Source organism: Amaranthus tricolor, chromosome 13 (genome assembly GCF_026212465.1).
Source record: "Amaranthus tricolor cultivar Red isolate AtriRed21 chromosome 13, ASM2621246v1, whole genome shotgun sequence".
NCBI lineage: Eukaryota > Viridiplantae > Streptophyta > Magnoliopsida > Caryophyllales > Amaranthaceae > Amaranthus > Amaranthus tricolor.
Window position 1 is genome coordinate 17,507,370 of NC_080059.1, and position 15,920 is coordinate 17,523,289.

Here is a 15,920-nt window from a genome sequence, read left to right on the forward strand (position 1 = left end):
CTCTTTTTTTGTAATTGTTGGGCTTTGGTTTGGAGAGTCGTCTCTTATAAAGACGGTCTCTCAAGAGAGACGTTGACTTTTAAATGAGACCTATCTTTATAGGCAGTGTCGTTCTTAATCATTTTTGGGCCCTTAGGCGAAACATAAAAAAAGGGCCCTTAAATGAGTAAAGTTTTGTTTCTTTTTTCTCCAACTATGCATCAAATAATTTCTTTTTTTTTTCATCACATCAATGTCAAAATAAATGTACAAATTTAAGATCATATAATGATAAGGTACTTATGCACAAACTAAAATTTAATAATAAGAATTAACTCAATTTGAGCCCCTTTGTCACATCGGTCCTAGGCGGTTGCACCTTAAAACTACCCTTATAAACAGCTCTTTTTACAGGATGGAGCCAAGTACACATAGAGCCTTAATAATATCTTTTATAAATTTAAAGTGTTTACTTACAATTTCAAAGTATATAATATAACTTTAAAGTGTTCACTTTAACTTTAAAATGATCATTAATTATCTTAAAGCGACCAACCATAATTTTTAAGAGCTCATTTTATAATCTTAAAATGATCATCTTAAGGATCACTTATTATTTTAAAACGACTAATTTTAAAATTAAAATTGATCATGTATACCACATTTTTAAATGATAATACATTTAAATAATTTTGTGAAGATTATAAGATGATTGGAGAAAAACTAGCATGCATGAACATTAAATTATTTTTCTACCAAAATTATATCAATTTTTCATTACAATTCTTACCATTTAGTTTAATACCTATTATTATCAAACAAACATCTCAAGTATTAAAATGTAATTGTATCACTTTGATGACGAGAATACACAGGAATGGTGGGTGAGTAAAATTTTTTAGTACTTAAAAATTGTACTAATTCTGGAATTATGTGGTACCACTCATATTCGATAATCTATATCATATATTGATGTGTGTTATCAACTCAGTACACATCACCACTTCGTACTGAATACTAACGTAAGGGATAGCTGGAAAACGAGTTAGAATGTTAGGTATATACCTTCCCCTAATTAGTTTGCTATTCCTAATCGTCAACATTTGAAACCATAGCGTAAAAGAAAAGTTGCATCATATCGCATCGGTTATGTTGTAAAAGGTTTTCAAAATAAATAAATTGATATTCCCCATATTATAAGGTGACCGCGTTTTAAGCCATATCAAGTGATATCTTATAATTTTAACCAATATTTAGACGTTACGATAATTGCATCAATCCCGTTACCGCATCGCCGTTCTGTTACCGTATTTTTACACTATGCTTAAAACTTGGACCCCCATGCCATGTTTCATAGAGTTGTATATGCCATTGTTTTGAACGGTTTTTGAACTAAAATTTTAAACTAATAAATAGTAGATATGCTAATAAAATTATTATAGCCTACCCCAATGAAAACCCATTTCTTATAATTGTGTCGTCTGTTCTTATTTTTTTTAATAAAAATTCACTTTATGCAACTTGACTTTTTTTCTTTTTAAAATTTTCGATTTGTTTTATTTAACATTGATTTATGTTCATATTAATTTATTCATATTATTAAAATTATGGATTATTTTTAGGCATAATTTGATCAAATATAAGAAATCATAAAGAAATTTGTAATTGTAGAGTTATTTTAGTATTGATTGATTACTTTAAAAAACATACTTGGAATAATATTAAGATAATGTAATTTCTATAATCATACTGAATAGGAAGAATGTGGAAGGCTAGAGTTGATCGACAATTAAGAGAAAACAGATAAAGATTATAAGATGGAAGCAATGACGATATACAAATTATTGTATTAGATACACATTACAGTATTTTTAATGTAACCAAAAACTATGAACAATCTATATTAAACCGGATTATCTTTCGTTCTATCTGGTTGTGGTGACCTATGTATATGGATTTGAACACTTGTAGGATCACCAAAGAGACGATTAAAGATATGGTAGCGACAATCAAAGAAGTTGCTTAGAAACTTGATATGAGTAGAAGGCGTTCATACACTTTCCTATTGTGAGAAGGTGATTGGGATGATTAATAAAATTCACAATGAGATACAATCTACACAACAAACCCTAACACAAAGAAAAGTGCAATAGTAAAGATATGTGTTGTAGTGAATTAGTAACTTTGATGATATTGAGAGTTAATTACTCTCTCAATATTATCTCATGAACGGAAGAACAAGAATAAGAGAATTCTTAAGAGAGGAAATTAGAAATGATATGGAGATGGGGTGGATTGTCCCTTGGCATGCATCCCCTATATATAGAGCAATGCATCAAACAACACCTCCTTTTGAAAGAAATGCGTTTCACCGAGCAAAGCTTATGAATCAAAGTAATGATCCACCAAAGTAACGCAATCACAACTAATTTCCTACCAGCAGTTAATTAAGCATAGGTGTGATATTAATCAAAGCAACACTAACAAAAAAACCAGATAAAATAAACAAAAAAACCGCAAAAACAGGACAGAGTTCTAGCGATGAGTCATCGCATAAAACGCCAAGTCGTCGTTCCTGATAAAGCCGAGTCGGCTTTATTCTCTGCCCAATTTGTTACTTCAAAAACCAAGCGACGACTTGTCGCCTAGCTAAAAACGAGTTGTCGTTTTCTTCTTTCTTCTGTTTGTTTTTTTGCGTTTTTCCTTTGAGGTATTTAATTGGACTTATAATATATTTGTTTAAGTCCCAAAACTATACTAAGTATGTCGTGTATACAAATCTAGGTCTATATACTCTAAATATTCAACAATCCTCCTCTAGTTAGAGTATTACATACCTCCTTCTTCCTTTACACATTATGTATGTAATCTCGTTTCATGCATCAACGCTAATGTCCCTACGAATTGAATTAATGCCTAGTATAAAATTATTCACAAGCGATCAAACAAGATTTATGTCCCTATGGATTGAATCAACTAGCCCATCCAACCACTTGAAGGTATAAGTACACATAAAACTAATAACACATCGTCATTTACCTTGACACATTATATAGGGCTGTGTCCATATCTATTCATAAGTTTATCATAGTCGGGTATGCTAATCTTAACTACTTGAAGTGGTTAAACGTTTAAAGATATATATGTAGGTTCTCACAACGTGAAACATATCCCCGTGATAGGATTCCACCAAAAGCTCTTCAACCCTTGAGCTTGAGAACTTAAATGACTAACTTGTCATCATTGTCTAAAGCAAATATGAGTCATTAATCCTTGTTGCTTTCAAAGACTGTAAAGGAATTTATCACATTGAATTCAAGAAACAATGCTACTTGTATGTGAATTAGTACTTTTCCTTTAAACTTTATTGACATAAACCGATCTCAATTGATGCTTGTTCAATTAAAACCTTACTCATGGCTTTTGTGAAAACATCAGCCAAATTGAACTTGGTGTTCATATAGTTAAGAGTTATGACCCTATGAATGATAAGATCTTACACTAGACTGTGTCTAAGAGCAACGTGTCTAGACTTAATTAACCACTCTGCTTCATTTGCCACCAAGGTGAGCGCAATGAATTTTGCAGACATAGTGGAACCTGCTATTACCGTTTGTTTCTTAGAAGCACATGGTGATCCAACTAGCATCGGAATAACATTCCAAAATAGGAGGTTCACCACTATATGTTATACCATAATTTATGATTCCTTTCAAGTATCGTAATACTCTCCTTATCGCCATCCAATGTTAGGGACCCGGGTTACTAGTAACTCTGCTCAATTTACCAACCGCAAATGATATGTCAGGCCTTGTACATGTCATAGCATACATCAGATCTAATAATCTTTGCATACTCCAATTGAGAAATTGGTTGTCTGGTATGTTTGGTAATTTCATACCTTGTTTCATGGGGCTTAAGATTGGTGTCATCTCTTGCATTTAAAACCTATTAAGAACTTTCTCAATGTAATTAGATTGACTAAGCTTAATACAAACACCATTTCTTTTGATCTTTATGCATCAGATCACATCGACCTCCCTCCTATCCTTTATTTGGAAGGATTCAGACAAAAAATTAGTTGTCTCTGGATATGTACTAAACTAGTACAAAGATGAGCATGTCATCCACGTATAAGAAATGATAACTTTATTACCTTGGTTATCGAATTTTCTATAAGCATATTTACCCACTTGATTCAATTTGAATCCAAAGGACAATATGTTTTCATCAAACTTTTGATGCCATTGCTTTGGTGCTTGTTTAAGTCCATATAATGACTTAACAAGTTTACACACCTTATTCTCTTGTCCTTTCATCAAAACAAACCCTTCAGGTTGTTTCATGTATACTTTCTCATCTAGCTCACTCTATAAGAATGCGATTTTCATATCCATTTGATGGATCTCTAGATGATAAATTGTAGCCAATGCTACCAACAACCTAATGGTGGTTATTCTTGCAAATGGTGCATATATATTGAAATGATCGATACCAAGATTTTGTCTAAAGTCTTGTGCCATTAAACGAGCCTTGAACTCATCAATAGTTCCATCAATTTTCATCTTCTTGTGGAAGATCCACTTGGAACCAATTGGCGTACAAGTTGGTGGGAGATCCACTAATACCAAGTATTATTCCCCATGATGAATTGCATCTCATCATCTATTGCCTCTTTCCAAAAGGCACTATCTTGTGATGCCATTGCATCACTAAAAGTCAATGGGTCTCCTTCCACATTAAATAAATATGGAACACTAGATGATATTTTATTCCTAGTTCCTTCAACCAAATATACATGGAAATCTGGTCCAAAGCTCTTCGCTTTCCATTGTCTATTACTCCTTATAGGAATAGTTTCAACATGCTCTTCTTCATCTTCTAGTTTTTGATTTCCATCAACATATAGAAGGGGTTCTTGTTGACCATATCAAAATTTTCTTAGGTACTAACTTGTTGACCATATAAAAAATGGGATCCTTAGACTCAATAATCGAGTGTATTGATATGAAGTCATTTGGTTTTATTACATGGAACCTATAAGTTTTCCTATTTTGAGCATAACCTATAAAGATGCATTCCAAACCTTGTTCACCGACTTTCTTTCTCTTGTTTTCGGGCACTCTTACTATGGCCTTACAACCCTAAATCTTAAGATAACTTAAGTTTGGTTTCTTTTTATACCAAAGATCATAAGGAGTTTCCTTATTGGTTCTTGTAGGAGCTCGGTTAAGAATATGACATGCCGTCAACATTGTTTCACCCCAAAATCCTTCAGTCAAACCGAAGTAGGATAACATGGTATTCACCATCTCTTGAAGAGTTTAATTCTTCCTTTCTGCCACACATTGGATTGTGGTGCATAATCAACGGTTATTTCATGAATTATACCCATAAATTGGAAAGAAGTAGGATCATAATATTCTCCTCTCTTAACAGTCCTCAACCTTTCAAGTTTACATCCAACTTGTAATTGAACTTTACTTTTGTAAATTTTAAAAAAATTAAGAGCTTCATCTTTTACATACAACAAGTACACATAACAAAATTTGGAATAATCATCAATAAGAGTAATCACATACTTGTTATTGCCTAATGATGGTGTACTATAAAAATCACATAAAAAATTATATACCAAATCTAAAATTTTAAATTTTCTTGCAGCACTTTTAAATGGTGTTCTAGTGATTTTATTTAACATTCATGTTTTACAATTATGAGATTGTTGTGGACAACAAGGAATTAAATCTTACTTAGACATAAAAAAAACTTTATCAAAGTTCACATGTCCCAATCTTAATGCCAAAGATAATGCAAATCATCAAATATATTACTAGGAACATCAACAGTGTACACAAAGTTTACACACAAAATAAAAAGCTTAAATAGATAACATTGTATATAAGCACATCTTATAAACAAGTTTCCTTTAGATATTATACATCTATCAGCTTCAAATACTAATTTGTAGCCCACTCCATTTAATATGAAACTCGAGACAAGATTCCTACTAATATTAGAAGCGTAGTATACAACTCCTAACACCAGAGATTTCTAAAGTAAACATAAGTTCCACTTGCCCTTTTCCATGGACCTTGATAGAAGAATTGTTCCCTGTGTAGAGAGACTCTCCAACAACCACCTTGTGCAAGGTTTCGAACAAATTTTTGCATGTCTCGTAGCCCCTAAATTGATAAACCAAGACATAGGATCATCTTACACAATACTAGTGTTAGAATTGGTTAAACAAACATCAAAACTAGAATGTTCATTTAATATAGAATGATCACCTTTAGTAGATGGATCCCCGCTTGTTGAAGCTTGACCCTTTGTCTTCTTTTGTTTGTTCTTAAAAACAAAAAAAAATTCTTTAGATGTTTGGGCTTTCCACATTCCCTACATCCGTTTTCAACATATTTGGATTTGCTAGAACTCCCCTTGTAAGTCTTCATATGCTTTTCACCATGAGAAGATTTTCCCTTTACCATTTTAACCGACCCAATGTTTGGATTTGGATCTTTTTGCCCCTCTTATGCTCAAATGTTAGACTCAACAACAAGGTGTTGTCCAAGAACGGCAAGACTCATGTATTCCTTCTTAAGTTTTAATGCATATCTAACATCCCTCAATGACAGAGGAAAATTGTCTATTATGCTACTTACAGTAAATATTTCATCCATTTTAATATCATGTATTTTCATGTTACAATGCAACCTTTGTAAGCCATGGAATTGATCAATAATTAGGCGATTTTCAATCATTTTATATGCATTAAAGTTACTTACAAGGAATTTCTTCGATCTTGCATCTTTGGCCATGTTTTTTTCTTCAAGTGCCTCCCAGAAAAGTTTGGTCGAATCATGATATTGATAGACATCAAAGAGAGAATCATTCATACCATTCACGATGTGTCCTTGACAAATGAACTCATCATTATCCCATTTAATTTTTTTCCTTGCTTGCTCAAAAGTTTCATTTTCGGACTCCTTCGGTCTAGGTGTGCTAATAACATATGCCACGTTGAGGGTTGTGAAGAGAATTTCCATTTTCTTTTGCCAATGTCGAAAGTCGACGCCAACAAACTTTTCTAACTTGATAAAATATAAAGTGAGTTCCTCAACACTTGCCATGATGAAGAAGATATCTCAATAGATTATTATAATAATAATGTATTACAAATATGTGTTACAACATGAAATCTACACTATTTGTAATTCTTTATATACGGCTTTAAACTCTTGTTAAATTACCAAGGAGACGATGAAGATATGTTTGTGACAATCAAAGAAGTCTCTCGGAAACTTGATATGAGTAGAAGACGTTCATACACTTTCCTATTGTGATATTTCTCCCACAAAGGTACTTGGGATGATTAAACAAAATTCACAATGAGATACAATCTACACAACAAAATCCTAGCACAAAGAAAATTGCAATAGTAAATATATGTGTTGTAGTGAATTAGTAACTTTCTAGCACAAAGGAAATTACAATAGTAAAGATATGTGTTATAGTGGATTAGTAACTTCCTAGCACAAAGGAAATTGCAATAGTAAAGATATGTGTTGTAGTGAATTAGTAATTTCGATGATAGACAAAGTAATTTACTTTCTCAATATTTTCTCATGAAAGGAAGAACAAGAATGAGAGAATTCTTAAGAGAGAAAATCAGAAATGATATGGAGATGGGGTGGATTGTCCCTTGGCATGCATCCCCTATATATAGAGCAATGCATTAAGCAATACCTCCCTTTGAAACAAATGTGTTTAACCAAGAAAAGCTTATGAATCAACGTAATGATTCATCAAAGCAAAACAATCACAATTAACTTCACACTAGAAGTTAATTAAGCATTAGTGTGATTTTAATCAAAGCAACCCCAACAAACAAAATCGAATAAAACAAACAAAAAAATCGCAAAAACGGGACAGAGGCCTGGCGAAGAATCGTTGCTCACTGGCGACGAGTCATTGCGTAAAATGTCGAGTCGACGTTCCTTATAAAGTCAAGTCGGCTTTATACTCTGCGCAATTTGTTACTTCAGTACCAAGCGACGACTCGTGGCCTAGCCAACGATGAGTCGTCGTTTTCTTCTTTTTGTGTTTTTGCGTTTTTCCTTTGAGGCATTTATTGGACTTATAATATATTTATTTAAGTCCCACTACTATACTAAGTATGTATTATATACAAATCTAGGTCTATATATTCTAAATATTTAACAAGACTAACTTTGAGTCGTATAGAATCGAGAGTAATAGAAATAAAACATGATCCATAGATTTGAGAGTATTAAGCCGTGACAATTCGTCACATAATTTTCACCGTGGCCCACTCGTGTGGACACGGGAGACCCGTGGGCTTGAGCCTACAAATCCACGAGTCAAGAGCGTTGACTTGCACATACACTTGGTGAGGTTCATTATTTCCCAAAACCATATGGTGGTAGAAAGATTAGCTCACCCACTATATATGTAAGTCAACAACCCACTATTTTATCAACGTGGGATCTTGTCTCACATGTGAAGTATTTCCAACACTCCCCTTCACATGTAAGCCACATCATACCAGGAACCACCTTCGGCTCCGATACCATATTAAGCTGTGACAATTCGTCACATAATTTTCACCGTGGCCCACTCGTGTGGACACGGGAGACCCGTGGGCTTGAGCCTACAAATCCACGAGTCAAGAGCGTTGACTTGCACATACACTTGGTGAGGTTCATTATTTCCCAAAACCATATGGTGGTAGGAAGATTAGCTCACCCACTATATATGTAAGTCAACAACCCACTATTTTATCGATGTGGAATCTTGTCTCACATGTGAAGTATTTCCAACAGTAACTAAGATCGCATTCTAAACTTTGATAAATCCCAAATCCAGTTAACTCATATCATGTTCTAAACATATTACTCTCATTTCTGACCTATTCTAGACATACATGGTGAATCTCACTATAATTTTATAATTTTCGAATCCTATGAGTATTAGTTTGGGTTTGATACTGAAAATGAATGAATTTGTGCAAAATCTAGACCTATTTTAAAGTTATCGCTTATGATGCAAGATTGATGGATTCAAATATATAATGTTCCAGAATGTATATCAACTAGTTTTGAAAAAAATAAAAACTATTTTATCAAAAATATATTCTAAAATACATTCAACTTTGTATTTTTGAAAGTAACAAAACTAAAAGGCAAATATGATACCAAACACGTTTAATTGAATGTGTCGTACGTTGCTGGTTATTAAACAATAATCAAAATTTTATATGTTTATTTATTTCTTTTATGTCAAATAGTAAAATAATCACCAAGAGAATTTATATTTTTTTTAATTTGTTGTTAAAATCATAATGATATGTCTCAATCTTAGTCGAATAACGTTTAACATTTTAATTTTTAAAGAAAAAAAAAACGTGCAAATGCCAACTATGGGAGAGTTGGCTGGCGTTTATAAAGCTAGGTTGACAATGAACCGACATTATGATGCCAATTATTGAACAGTTTCCATCACAAAAAGCAATGTAAACCTTTTCATACTTATTCATGAATCAACACTAGATTTTATTATATTGTTAATATATATATATATATATATATATATATATATATATATATATAATATATATATATATATATATATATGTATATAAGTAAAAAAATAATGAAAAAATTACAGTGAATAATGTAATATTTCGTCAATTTTTGTTAAATTAGGCTGGACTTATTGTGAATGCCAGCATATTAACGGGGGAACACAAGTGCACACACTTCATAAGCCAAGGAGATATATACCATCCCAAAACCATATGACAATGGGAAGAAGGTCTCTAATAGCTTATAAAGCGTGCACACCATTTTCAATTTATCGATGTGGGATAACTTATCACAACAATTTTTCTACAATACCAACTTTGATTAACCATGAATAACATTAATTTAAGCGCTTTTTTCTTAGAATAATACCAACTTAGTTTATTAGCTAATTTACTAATTTTTTTTGTCATATAATCTTCTACAATTTGACTTTTAACATGTTAGGGATATTCTTGGATTACACCTTTCTAAGTTGGTATTAGTCATGTTTGATTAAAAGTTGATATTACTGTAGGAAAATAAACGAAATTTTATATTATTCCTGATAATTTTTCTAAAAATAATTAAGTAAGTTTATTAATATAATTTTTAACTATGCGCAATAATAAATGTTTAAAATTAAATCAATACATTAGAAAGTGTATAAAATAATTTAGGACTACCTCTTATGCTGCCTACCAGTCATTTACTTTTTGGTCAATATTCACTAATCACTCTTAATATTTATTTTATTTTTAATTTAATAGTTAAAACATAGTCAAGTGTGTTTTATTTGATTCGTTTCAATGTAAGGATTATTAAGATCCACTTTACATAATTTGCAACAGTAGAGATATAATTAAGGGTCAAAATATTAACTATGTAAGTATGAAAAAGCTAAATAAAACTAGTATGCAGAATAAGAGCGAGTATTATAGATTATCAAATTGCTATAACAATTCACTGATCGGATTATCTTGAAAACAAAGCAACATTTGATACATCTGTTGAAAACAAATATAACTATTATTTATTTTTCAATAAATCCATCTATTCAGTATAATTGTTGAAAATAAACTCAAGTATTGTTTTTCCTAATTTTTGAGTTACAAATAAGATTTGAAGATTGTTATAAAAAATACGTTGGTTTAGAAAATATACCTTATAGGTGGATTTATTTAAAAATAAATACTACCTCCTATTTACTTAATGTGTTCCATTTGACTTTTAACCGTTTTTAGGTGGTCAAATGGGATCACTTGTGAAAAAAAAAAAGTGTTTTTATATTTTAATAGGAGTAAAGTGAGATTAATAGATGTAAATGTGTGAAAATATTAAGTTTAATAAGTATGAATTGGTAAAGTTAACATACCCAAAATAGAAATGAGACATTTAAAATGACATAACCAAAGAAGAAAATAAGATACTTATGGTGAACAAGAGAGAGTAATAAATAAGTTTATTTTCATCAAATCAAACAGATGTTATTTTATTTTTAATAATCTAAGCTATTATTTAATTGAAATTTTTTGTTTAGAGGGTGGACGGAGGGCAAAAGGAGTATGAACCTCAAAATATTTAATCTTTAACAAGAAAAAAAGTTGTACTTGTTTCAATATAAATATGTCATTTTTAACCATGGTTGTACACGTTTTTACTTTTTACTTCCTACATTAAACACTATAAAACATGTATCCAGGAGTATGCTTCATCATCGTCTTGGAATTCAGCTTACTTTTTCCATAATAATTAAACTGTTGAAATAACTATCATTTTTACTAATATTTGGTAATCTTTGTTGTTTGTTAAGGGAATTAAAATGACAGGATTCGAGTTTTCGAACTCAGCATCAGGATTATTGTCAGTACCAGTTCTTCATTCAGCAGCATTTGCAGTTAACAATGGAGATTATGCAAATAACAAAAAGAAAAACATAAATGGAGATAATGTTGTTGTCATCAATGGAGATGAAGAATATATGAAGGCTGTTTTGGCGTCATACAAACACAAATGGATTGAGAGAACCAAACATCAATTGGGTAATCAGTTGAATATCTTCATTATTATTAATTACTCCTTAATTACTAATAAACTTCATAAAATCTCCAAACAATAATTCAAATTTCTGAAATTTTTTCATATTACTTTTTACATCAACCCAATGTAAAGACCGCATCTATTTTACGACTATTATCACGATTGTGACCAAAAGTATTTTTACACTATAAATTAACCTAATGACATATATACCATATTTTGAAACTATGAACATCAAATTTATTTTGAATTTTTGACTTTCTATTATATAATACAAATACATCTTATATAGACCAACTAATTTAACAAACATTATATAACCGATATTATATGATATATCTCGAGATAATAATTATCCTTTTAATTTTAAATTGGTGACCTCATATTACATTGACTTTTATTGTAATAGACATGATAATTATCTTTAACATAGTGTAACGGGTTAACTTTAAAAAAATAATACATATTAGTAAATGACCCACTTGATTTTTTCAACCTTTGAAAATATAGGTTTGATAAAATAAAAATAAAATAAGATTATTGTATTATAATGTCCCTTATCAATTAATTTGAATTTCAATAAGTATTAATATATAATAAGCTATAACATTTTTTGTAGGAGATAAATTATGATTTTTGTCAAATACAAATGACTACTTTTCTAAAAAAGGTTGGCCAAAATTCAAAGTTCTTAGTCGGATAGTAATTATTTGATATTTCTAATTTTCATATATAAATCATACTTCATTTTATTCAGCTCAACTGTCTCATTTGACTTTTCACACTTGCCGAGATAATATTTTAACCCTTAATATCTCAAATTATTCTTAATTAAAAATTATAAAAAGTTGATATTAATAATTCTTGTATTGAGACGAATTAAATAAGATCCCGCATGACTATGTTTTAACTTATAGATTAAGAGTAAAATACAAATTAAGAGTGAAAAGTGAATAGTGTCAAAAAAATATGGGACACTTAGGCTGAATAGGAGATAGTATATATTTTTGATAATTATACATCAATTGAAGAACTATATGGCGTGGATTACTAATTATAAAATTTCCTGTTATACAACAAACTTTGTTATTGACTTTGACTTTGAGTTTTTGGACCCACTTAGCATAATGTCTACATTCATTAGTGGTAGTTAACCTTCTAAATTTTGATTAGAAAAGTCAAAAGATTTTGTATAATTTTTTATTAATTTTTCGAAAAACTTGGATGAAACTTTATCTAGGACTCTTTTTATGATTAAGAAAGAAATTTGGGTTGTTGGAGAAGAAACATAAAATGGTGAATTCTAATCAGCATCAACATTGGTGTTGTCACAGGATATCAGTTGAATATGGAGTTTGAATATGGTGGTCTAAGTGATTTGCAACAATTTTCAATTAACAATTTTGGTGATCCATTCATTGAGGGCTACTATGGTGTCCACTCAAGGGATTTTGAAGTATGTGTTTTGGATTGGTTTGCAAATCTTTGGAAAATAGAAAAAGATAAATATTGGGGTTATGTTACAAATGGTGGGACTGAAGGAAATCTCCATGCCTTTCTTTTAGGGTTAGTATTAATTATTTGCACACCTTCATTTGTGCTCAACTAACCCTATCTAGCTACTAATTACTAATTTTATCCATACTTCATTTTCTGATTACATTTTCTGACTTTTTAATTTTTATATATTAATAAAAATTCTATTTTTCTTGTTTTTATAAGGATATGGGTCTAAAACCCTATCATATTTTTAAAGTCTATTGGTAATTTTTGAAGCTCAATGGTTTTGAATTTAGGCATGAGTTAAAAATAACAAAGTTTGAATTTGGATCGAATTTAAGGTATTCCGCATTTTAATCTAAACTAACTACAGACCTGCAATAAATCGACCTATAACCCAACTCACAATGAGTTTTAGACGCATTGTACATTAATTAATATTGTGACTAATTTTAGATTAATTTTTCACTTATAGACCCATTTTAAACTTAATTAAACTTGAGATATATAAAATTATCTTAATGCCAGCACTATGTGGATTTAAAAAAAATAATAATAATAATAACTTGAGATATACAAAATTATTGAACATAAATAATTAAAGTATATGAGACTTATAGACCCATTTAAAACCCAATACCAATGAGACCCAACGCCTATGGATCCAGCTTTAAAATTTAGGACCCTAAGATTCTAGGTTTGATTTTAGATGCACAAAAAATAAATGAGTCTAGATCAGGATCAAACCCATGACTATCCACTCTTGCAAAGTCCCGCAGGAAATTCTTTTAGAAGAAATCGAAGTTAAGGTCGGAAATTTTTTAAAATAAATGAAACGTACGATTTTTTTAAAAAAACCAACTAGAAGTAAGATTTTTAAAAGTAAATTTTTTTGTTAATTTGATAATATACTAATTGATTTTATAAAACTCACAAATTGGTCATAATAATTTTCAGGAGAGAAGTGTTCCCTGATGGAATTTTGTATGCCTCAAAAGAATCACATTATTCAGTGTTCAAAGCTGCACGGATGTACAAAATAGATTGTATAAAGATTGAGACATTGATTTCTGGGGAGATTGATTGTTCTGATTTAAAGCTCAAACTTCTCCTAAACAAAGATAAGCCTGCCATCATTAATGTCACCATTGGTATTTCTTTCACTTCTTACTCTATATTTTGTTCATCCTCACACAAAATACAAATGTTACAAACAGACTAAAATAGAAATGTTGGCATACTCATATAGGCAGACGGAGTATGCTAGCTTTTCGAAAAACAAAGTGAAATTAATGTCATGACCGTCGATTAGCAAGGGCAAAGTAGGCTTTTGCCCAAGACGTCAAATTCTTTAGCTCCTAAAATTATATATAGTTTATGTCTTTTCTATGTAATATAAGTTATTCAGATTTTTTTTATATAGAAAATAATTATAATGTCAACAATACAAAACAAAAGGAGTATTATATAATTTATTACGCCTTAAGTTTTTAAGGGCCTTTTTTATCTTTTGTTCTGAGGCCTAAAATTGAACGATACGGCCCTGATCAATGTCATTTACCTTCCTTAAATAAATGTATATTCTGTTAGGCTGTAACAATTCGTTACACAATCACCCTATTGGCCCACTCGTGTGGACACACCCACGATGCACTCACAACCCACAGGTAATCAGCGTTGACTTCCATACACACTTGACAAAGTTCACTCTTTCCCAAAACCATATGGTATTAGGAGGATTATTCACCAAGTATAATATGCAAGTCCGTAAACCATAGTAATGTGAAATCTTAATCACATGTGAAATATTTTCAATATATTCCTATATATAGTTACTTACTATTATTGTTGTTGCATAGGAACTACGGTCAAAGGCGCTATAGATGATCTTGATCTTGTTATACAAACTCTTGGAGAATGTGGTTTTCCAAGCAATCGCTTCTATATCCATTGTGATGGAGCCACATTTGGTCTTATGTTACCTTTTCTAAAATGGGTTAGTAACTATTTTTAAATACTTTTATTCTTTTATGTATCATTTTGTATAATGAGAAAGTCACAATATAGTGATGTACGCAAGAATTGATTCTATTTTTGGGTTAAACAGGCTCCTCAAGTTACATTCAAGAAACCAATAAGTAGCATCACTGTTTCTGGCCACAAGTTTGTGGGTTGTCCAACGCCTTGTGGAATTTACATTGCAAGAATGGAGCACATAAATGTTTTATCTAGAGATATAGAATATATTGGTTCAAGAGATGCTACAATCATGGGAAGTAGGAATGGCCATGCCCCAATCTTTCTATGGTACGCGTTGAACCATAAAGGATACAACGGACTTCAGAAAGAGGTTGAAATGTGCTTGCACAATGCCCGTTATCTGAAAGATCGGTTCATCTCTGTCGGAGTTAGTGCCATGCTCAATGAGCTTAGCAATATTGTTGTGTTTGAGCGTCCTCAAGATGATAAGTTTGTTCGACGTTGGCAGTTAGCTTGCCAAGGGAACATAGCTCATATATCTATCATGCCTCATGTCACAAAACGAAAGCTTGATACTTTCATCGATGAGCTAGTCGAGCTGCGATTGGCTTGGTTCGAAAAGAATGGTAACGAAATTCCATGTGTTGAATTTGAAATGGCCGAAGAGAATTGTTGTTGTTCTTCACACAATGACGAAACAACTTTCTTGGACAAGAGCCTTTCTTAATTTCTTTTATTGTGTTGAAGTTAGAATCAAGGACAAATAAACAGAATTTCATTTTTAGTTTTGTCATAACAAATAATTTTATTCGAGAGAAAATTATTATTGTTGTTCTGAAA

General features: G+C 31.1%; 1 protein-coding gene across 1 annotated transcript; it reads left to right on the forward strand.

Annotated features, from left to right (window-relative positions):
* The first annotated feature begins 11,133 nt into the window (after positions 1-11,133).
* LOC130797491 (serine decarboxylase-like) lies at positions 11,134-15,920 on the forward strand. The gene is made up of 6 exons (XM_057660095.1): positions 11,134-11,264; positions 11,374-11,602; positions 12,935-13,166; positions 14,058-14,251; positions 14,960-15,096; positions 15,208-15,920. The coding sequence occupies exons 1-6, from the start codon at positions 11,253-11,255 to the stop codon at positions 15,805-15,807; spliced, it is 1,404 nt and encodes a 467-aa protein (XP_057516078.1). The 5' UTR covers positions 11,134-11,252; the 3' UTR covers positions 15,808-15,920.

Coding starts and splice junctions, on each gene's coding strand:
- LOC130797491 (XM_057660095.1), top strand. Junction 11,603..12,934: donor GAGAACCAAACATCAATTGG/GTAATCAGTTGA, acceptor GTGTTGTCACAG/GATATCAGTTGAATATGGAG. Junction 15,097..15,207: donor TGTTACCTTTTCTAAAATGG/GTTAGTAACTAT, acceptor TGGGTTAAACAG/GCTCCTCAAGTTACATTCAA.